The sequence below is a fragment of the Anomaloglossus baeobatrachus genome, chromosome 1 (assembly GCF_048569485.1).
Source record: "Anomaloglossus baeobatrachus isolate aAnoBae1 chromosome 1, aAnoBae1.hap1, whole genome shotgun sequence".
NCBI lineage: Eukaryota > Metazoa > Chordata > Amphibia > Anura > Aromobatidae > Anomaloglossus > Anomaloglossus baeobatrachus.
The window spans coordinates 941,319,881-941,328,524 of NC_134353.1; the positions used below are offsets into that span (position 1 = coordinate 941,319,881).

An 8,644-nucleotide genomic window follows, 5' to 3' on the forward strand; every position below is an offset into this window, starting at 1 on the left:
GAGCACAGCCAGCCTGTAATACAGAGAGAGGATAATACAGGAGACACCAGAGCACAGCCAGCCTGTAATACAGAGAGAGGATAATACAGGAGACGCCAGAGCACGGCCAGCCTGTAATACAGAGAGAGGATAATACAGGAGACACCAGAGCACAGCCAGCCTGTAATACAGAGAGAGGATAATACAGGAGACACCAGAGCACAGCCAGCCTGTAATACAGAGAGAGGATAATACAGGAGACGCCAGAGCACAGCCAGCCTGTAATACAGAGAGAGGATAATACAGGAGACGCCAGAGCACAGCCAGCCTGTAATACAGAGAGAGGATAATACAGGAGACGCCAGAGCACGGCCAGCCTGTAATACAGAGAGAGGATCATACAGGAGACGCCAGAGCACGGCCAGCCTGTAATACAGAGAGAGGATAATACAGGAGACACCAGAGCACAGCCAGCCTGTAATACAGAGAGAGGATAATACAGGAGACACCAGAGCACGGCCAGCCTGTAATACAGAGAGAGGATTATACAGGAGACGCCAGAGCACAGCCAGCCTGTAATACAGAGAGAGGATAATACAGGAGACGCCAGAGCACGGCCAGCCTGTAATACAGAGAGAGGATAATACAGGAGACGCCAGAGCACGGCCAGCCTGTAATACAGAGAGAGGATAATACAGGAGACACCAGAGCACGGCCAGCCTGTAATACAGAGAGAGGATAATACAGCAGACACCAGAGCACGGCCAGCCTGTAATACAGAGAGAGGATAATACAGGAGACACCAGAGCACGGCCAGCCTGTAATACAGAGAGAGGATAATACAGGAGACGCCAGAGCACGGCCAGCCTGTAATACAGAGAGAGGATAATACAGGAGACGCCAGAGCACGGCCAGCCTGTAATACAGAGAGAGGATAATACAGGAGACACCAGAGCACGGCCAGCCTGTAATACAGAGAGAGGATAATACAGCAGACACCAGAGCACGGCCAGCCTGTAATACAGAGAGAGGATAATACAGGAGACACCAGAGCACGGCCAGCCTGTAATACAGAGAGAGGATAATACAGGAGACACCAGAGCACGGCCAGCCTGTAATACAGAGAGAGGATAATACAGGAGACGCCAGAGCACGGCCAGCCTATAATACAGAGAGAGGATAATACAGGAGACGCCAGAGCACAGGCAGCCTGTAATACAGAGAGAGGATAATACAGGAGACGCCAGAGCACAGCCAGCCTGTAATACAGAGAGAGGATAATACAGGAGACGCCAGAGCACAGCCAGCCTGTAATACAGAGAGAGGATAATACAGGAGACACCAGAGCACAGCCAGCCTGTAATACAGAGAGAGGATAATACAGGAGACACCAGAGCACAGCCAGCCTGTAATACAGAGAGAGGATAATACAGGAGACGCCAGAGCATGGCCAGCCTGTAATACAGAGAGAGGATAATACAGGAGACACCAGAGCACAGCCAGCCTGTAATACAGAGAGAGGATAATACAGGAGACACCAGAGCACGGCCAGCCTGTAATACAGAGAGAGGATAATACAGGAGACACCAGAGCACAGCCAGCCTGTAATACAGAGAGAGGATAATACAGGAGACGCCAGAGCACAGCCAGCCTGTAATACAGAGAGAGGATAATACAGGAGACGCCAGAGCACAGCCAGCCTGTAATACAGAGAGAGGATAATACAGGAGACGCCAGAGCACGGCCAGCCTGTAATACAGAGAGAGGATCATACAGGAGACGCCAGAGCACGGCCAGCCTGTAATACAGAGAGAGGATAATACAGGAGACACCAGAGCACAGCCAGCCTATAATACAGAGAGAGGATAATACAGGAGACGCCAGAGCACGGCCAGCCTGTAATACAGAGAGAGGATAATACAGGAGACGCCAGAGCACGGCCAGCCTGTAATACAGAGAGAGGATAATACAGTAGACACCAGAGCACGGCCAGCCTGTAATACAGAGAGAGGATAATACAGGAGACGCCAGAGCACGGCCAGCCTGTAATACAGAGAGAGGCTAATACAGGAGACACCAGAGCACAGCCAGCCTGTAATACAGAGAGAGGATAATACAGGAGACGCCATATGTGCGGAGCCGCTAATCTTTATGTTCGGGGTTTGTACCTTTTCTCGGACTTCGCAGTGTCACCTCTGACATTTGGGGGTTCCTGCAGAATACGCTGAAGAGGTGACCCTGTGATTGGCTGTTTTATGGCCTGGAACACAGGGGTCCTCAGATGAGCGGCGTCATAGGACACCGCCTGGAACCGGACCGTATAGATTGCGCTCAGACTGCGGGACACCATCTGTAACAAGCAGAAACCTTCCAGGAGACTCTTGGAGAGGAGCGGCCGGTGCGGGGAGAGGACCAGCCGGAGGGTCTCTGCCGTCAGCTTCATCACGTGCCCCATCGTCTGTCGTGGAGCCACGTCCCAGTACAGACCAGTAAGGCACTGGTGGAATATAGCGGCGTACGAGGTCCAGGGGTCGCCTCTCGCTTTCTTTTTGGAAGGTTTATCCACTTTGAGCATCGGACATTTGGGATTCTGCAGAATGGACATGAAGTGAATGAGGCAGCCCACCGTGTAGTGTAGCAGGGGGCCGGTGTGTGTCGCCCCGCCCGCGGAGACCCCCACCGCCCAGGCAGTCAGCAAGGCTCTCTGTATGCGCAGCAGCTCCCCGACCACATCACTCCTCCCAGGAGACGGGTCGCTGGCGTGGACCGTATCAAACATGGAAGCAAATTCAAGCCTGCCGCGCTCCGCTCTGCTAAACGGGGGGTCCGCAAGCATGTTATCATCCGGAGGGTCTGAATCCTCGCTGTCCTCCTGACAAAAGAGAACACGAAAACTCCTGATGCATCTGCAAAGGCTAAAGTAATACAAGGCAAGGACACAGGAAGGGAGCGGAGAGAAGCTGCTGCCGGACGCCTGCAGGAACCGGCGCCTCAACCCACATATGACCCCCGAAATCAGGAGACCTCGTCACCTACACCCATCTACCTGAGCCAGCAACTTCTCCAGCTGTCCGCACATCTCCTCCTCCTCCTGCAGGAAGCTGGGCACAGAGGACATGGCGGAGGGGGTCTTCAGGGGGTCTCTCAACAACGAGGCTTGTAATGAAGAAAGAGTTCGGAGTCTCATCCCATTCTTCTTTGACTGCAAAAAAAAAAAAAAAAAAAAAAAAAGTTGTGGCGCCCCCTGCTACATACTTATACTTATATGTAACTTCCTGTTACATACTTATTATGGCGCCCTCTGCTGTTACACACTTGTTATGGCGCCTCCTGCTGTTACATACTTGTTATGGTGCCCCCTGCTGTTACATACTTGTTATGGCGCCCCCTGGCGTTACATACTTGTTATGGTGCCCTCTGCTGTTATATAATTGTTATGGCGCCCCCTGCTGTTATATACTTGTTATGGTGCCCCCTGCTGTTACATACTTGTTATGGTGCCCCCTGCTGTTACATACTTGTTATGGTGCCCTCTGCTGTTACATACTTGTTATGGCGCCCCCTGCTGTTATATACTTGTTATGGCGCCCCCTGCTGTTATATACTTGTTATGGCGCCCCCTGCTGTTATATACTTGTTATGGCGCCCCCTGCTGTTATATACTTGTTATGGCGCCCCCTGCTGTTATATACTTGTTATGGCGCCCCCTGCTGTTATATACTTGTTATGGCGCCCCCTGCTGTTATATACTTGTTATGGCTCCCCCTGGTGTTACATACTTGTTATGGCTCCCCCTGGTGTTACATACTTGTTATGGCTCCCCCTGGTGTTACATACTTGTTATGGCTCCCCCTGGTGTTACATACTTGTTATGGAGCCCCCTGGTGTTACATACTTGTTATGGCGCCCCCTGGTGTTACATACTTGTTATGGCGCCCCCTGTTGTTACATACTATTCCTCAGCAGCATTAATACCTTCACTATCTGCAGCTTCTGCCGCACGTCCTCCAGTCTCCGCGCCGCGTCCAGCAGAAGTGTCTTCATGAAGTTCTGCGGGGAGATGTTATCAGCGAAGCGCAGGGCGGTCACCATGTATCCGTCTGACACCATCATGTAAGGCAGACGAGGGTGACAGGTCACAGAGTATCTCTGCCTCATAAGATCCGACTCTGATGCCACCGAACCCAGAGAGTCGCTGGGATTAGAGGCCTCTGAAACCGGCACCGGGGGTCTGCACAAGAGAAGGCAGAGATTGGGGATTACAAAATTTGTATTTTTACTGAATACAACTTTTAGATAATGAGGATTTAGTACAATGATGTGACCCTGCATCAAAATCAGAAGTTCCCTTTAACAAATGGTTTTCTTATGACAGATGGGCAGAAAGGGGAGAGGCTCCTGCTGCAGCCAACTGTCTTACAGGCACACACAGGGCAGCGAGGAGGAGGCGGCACAGAGAAAACATCTTCAGAGAGATCTCAGTTTCATTGATAATGTGAAACAAAATGGGATCAGAAGAGACTAAAGAAGAAGGAACTTTCTGTCTCCCGTGTTCCTCTCTCCCTTCTATCCTCATGACAATCTCTAAAAACTGAGCAGGAAGATGATATGCTCGCAGCGTTATACTTACACACTGTATGTCAGCGGGTGAGGACAGGTGAGAAAAGGCTAGAATGAGAGAAGCATGAGCGAGACATAAATGGAAGACACAAGAAAAGCACAGAAAAATGAGCAGGATACAAGAAAACGGAAGAAGAAATCTAGGACAGCGGTGACCGAAAGAGAGAATGGAAACTGGACACTTAATGGAATACTTCAGAGCTGCACTCACTATTCTGGTGGAGTCACTGTGTACATACATTACATTACTGATCCTGAGTTACCTCCTGTATTATACTCCAGAGCTGCACTCACTATACTGCTGGTGCAGTCACTGTGTACATACATTACATTACTGATCCTGAGTTACATCCTATATTATACTCCAGAGCTGCACTCACTATTCTGCAGGTGCAGTCACTGTGTATATACATTACATTACTGATCCTGAGTTACCTCCTGTATTATACTCCAGAGCTGCACTCACTATTCTGCTGGTGCAGTCACTGTGTACACACATTACATTACTGATCCTATACAAATCCTGAGTTACCTCTTGTATTATGCTCCAGAGCTGCACTCACTATTCTGCTGGTGCAGTCACTGTGTACATATATTACATTACTGATCCTGAGTTACCTCCTGTATTATACTTCAGAGCTGCACTCACTATTCTGCTGGTGCAGTCACTGTGTACATATATTACATTACTGATCCTGAGTTACCTCGTGTATTATACTCCAGAGCTGCACTCACTATTCTGCTGGTGCAGTCACTGTGTACATACATTACATTACTGATCCTGAGTTACTTCCTGTATCATACTCCAGAGCTGCACTCACTATTCTCTATACGGGGGACATAGGTGGGAAGGTGTTAATAATGCAGAATGACATGTTCCCCCAAATAATGTGGATGTGATCAGGTGTGCACATGTGGTGCATCCTATAATAAGTACACCCCCGCTGTCGGCCGGATTCTGCCGCCTACACTGCAGCTGGTGTGTAAACAGCACTAACCTGTATGTAATGAAGGGATGAAGGGGAATAAACTCCGCCGGGCCGAACTCCACACTACACCCAGAGGTGGTCAGAGTCAGGAGCTCCCCCATACAAGTGAGCAGGAGCAGAGACCCTCTCTTCAGTACACAGGCCAGGAACAAACTATCCGCCGTCCAGGACATGTCCGCTACCCAGTAAGACCTGAAAAATCAAACAACTCCTTAAAGGGTTACATTCCCATCTTCATAAGTGGACATTTTCGGATACAGCTTGTAAAAACAAGCACTTTAGCAATTTACTGCGTCTTAATATTTTCAGCCGTTCTTGAGATATTAACCATTTTCTATTGTTTACAGCTGGTTGCTATGGAGACCGACCACCGCTGCCGGACAGCAGAGCATGTGCTGAGCTTACAAGCTCTTTTCTATTAGAATCCTAAGCACAGTCTTTAAGCCGGGCCAGGATCGATCGCTGAAGAGCGCCATTACCTCCTAATACCGCTCAGCTTCAGTACAGAACTTACAAGGTAGACCGCAGCGGTGGTCGGTCTCCAAGGCAACGAGCTGTGAATAAAAAAGTGTTAATATCTCAAGAACGGCTGAAGATTTTAATAAGCAGTAAATTGCAAAAGTTCTTGTTTTTATCAGCACTATCCAAAAAAATAGCCATTTATGAAGATGGTAATGACCCTTTAAGGGGTCTGCAAGAACTTTACTATCGATTGGCTATCATTAGGATATTATTAACATCAGATTAGTGGGGATCCCATTCCTGATCACCCGATTAAAGGGACTGCAGCCCACCCGTCCCAAAACAACGCCACAAATGAAGTAGTGGCTGTGACGGGTACTGCAGATTGTCACAAGTCATAACAGGAGAAAGCTTGTAGTACCATTTCTGGCCACTACATAAACAATGGCGCTGTGCTGACTTCTGTGCACTGCGGCCCCTTCAATCAGCTGATAGTGGAGTTGACGAGTCGAGGATGGGAGACCAATATTTTGTTAAAAATTTTTGGAACTTTAGAATACAACAAAAAATGGGATTTTACGAACGGAGTAACTTAGAGAACAGAAGATTTCCCGACCTGAGCAGCCTTGATGGGATTGGTTGGTCCCTACTGCCGCACCCCCTCAAGCTGCCGCACACGGTCACCAGGTTCATAGTGTTTATATAGAGGACGCGGGTCTCCTGGAAGAAGGAAAGAGAACATTATCCCACCATAACCGGCCCACCGGCTCTCGAGGGGCGGGTTGGAAGTGGGGGGGGGGGGGTCATTAGTAGCCGGTACCTTGGGGTCTTTTTGGTTTACTGCCAAGGTGAGGACCGATCCATCTCTGGAGAAGAGAGCGAGCAGAGCGCCTCGGGATTTCACGGGGGCACAGGCCGGAGCGATGCCAAGCACGGAGCAGTCCTGCTGTGTCCAGTGTACGTGGTGGGGGGCCGCACTAAAAGAAGATATATATTATATATACGCAGGATATTACTAAAACATTTCTCTAGTCTGGAGTCCCTCCTGACCACTTTCCCTATGTGGGTGTATGAAGCTGAGCCGGTCTATACAAGGCAGGTGCCGGCTGTGATATACAGCCATTATCTGCCTCTAACAAAGGAGACCGGAGCGAGCCCTGATCGCTGATGTTTAACCATTTATATACCACCTCTTTAGTTTTTTCCTGCCAAGCAGCGCTCCTGATCACACAGCGTACTCTGATACGTGAGGCAGAGAAAAAGCTGGAAATCAGACGCAGGACTGGGGACCCTCACTTCTTAGGATGGGGGGGGGGGTCTCAAAGGCCAGATATGTAAAAACACAATTGCAGCGATTACCTGAGTGTCTTCTGATCTTTCTCGTACCATTGTAGAGCCAGGAAAGTCATCACCAGCCGCGATCCGGAATAGAAGACGAATGCGCACAGGCAGCGATCCCCCAACACCTACAGAGGAGAGCGGCGGGGGACAGAGGGGCAGACATTTTACAAATTGTCCTGATTTTCCTTCATATCAGTGGCCAATCAGATGTTACAGAGGCTGTCCGGCTGTCCATAGGACAGGGAATGATATCAGATCAGTGGGGGCTCCGAAACCGATCAGCTGCAATCAGAAATAATGAGCTGAGCTCTGGAACAGGATCTGTTCTGCGGTGCTCAGTCCCGGTCACTACACAATGAACGGAGTGTTGTGAATGTCATTCGAGTAAGTGCTGGTGTGGAGCTCCCTCTGGTGGTCAGGAATGGTAATGAAGCCGAGTCTGAATCTGTGACTCAAACAGGTGATGGAATTAATTAGAAATCCAGGAAGTCCTATTGCAGATCAGCCTAGTGTATTTAGGAGAGCATTTTCTGCTTGGCGGCTGCTGGTGCTAAAATGTTTCCTGCTTCTTCTGAAGATGCTGGGAGTTTTCCCTTCAGTTTCTCCCATTTATTCTGTACCTGAATCTACTCCAGATATGTTTACTAGTTTCTGTGCTTAATTGCTGGAATTGCACTTAAGGGTGTTTCTGCTTATTCCATTTGGTTCTGTGTTTTGGTTTCTTGTATGTGAGGATCTGTCGCTCTGCTTTTGTGAGCAGGGCAGTTACTCCAGCAAGAAAGGGAGCTTGCTCCCTGTTCATGTTTGGATTATTTGGAATTTGTTTGTTTTTTTGCTGGCTACAATCTGTTATCTTTCCTGTCCTGTTGTATCTAGTAAGTTGGGCCTCACCTTTGCTAATCTATATTTTCTGTGTATTGTGATTTTTTTACATCACCGTTGTTGAATGTTGGGGGCTTGCTATTTCTTTGGGGACTGCTCCGAGGCAAGTTAGGATTCCTCATTTCTATCTTAGAGGTGTAGCAAGTTTCTACGGCAGTGACGAGGTGTCTAGGTGTGTTAGGAACATTCCACTGATACTTCTAGGTTGTCCGATAGATAGGGGATTGCGGTCAGCATAGTTTTCAACTACTCTTGTGGTTTTGTTTCTTCCTGATTAATGGGAATTTTTGTGATCGTCCACAGTTACCAGTTCAGAACACGGAGCTCTGGAATAGGATCTGTTCTGCGGTGCTCAGTCACAGTCACTACAC

At 48.9% G+C, this 8,644-nt stretch overlaps 1 protein-coding gene across 5 annotated transcripts in view; it reads right to left on the reverse strand.

Annotated features, from left to right (window-relative positions):
* Positions 1-8,644, reverse strand: part of CPLANE1 (ciliogenesis and planar polarity effector complex subunit 1) — an 83,825-nt gene that overhangs the window by 65,855 nt on the left and 9,326 nt on the right. For all 5 annotated transcript variants that reach the window (XM_075328617.1, XM_075328628.1, XM_075328636.1 and 2 more), the window contains exons 5-11: positions 7,410-7,516; positions 6,871-7,027; positions 6,667-6,770; positions 5,598-5,780; positions 3,955-4,210; positions 3,026-3,181; positions 2,148-2,851 (exon numbers count right to left, since the gene is read on the reverse strand). In XM_075328617.1, coding sequence (XP_075184732.1) covers positions 2,148-2,851; positions 3,026-3,181; positions 3,955-4,210; positions 5,598-5,780; positions 6,667-6,770; positions 6,871-7,027; positions 7,410-7,516 — 1,667 coding nt within the window. The remainder of the gene's footprint in view (positions 1-2,147; positions 2,852-3,025; positions 3,182-3,954; positions 4,211-5,597; positions 5,781-6,666; positions 6,771-6,870; positions 7,028-7,409; positions 7,517-8,644) is intronic.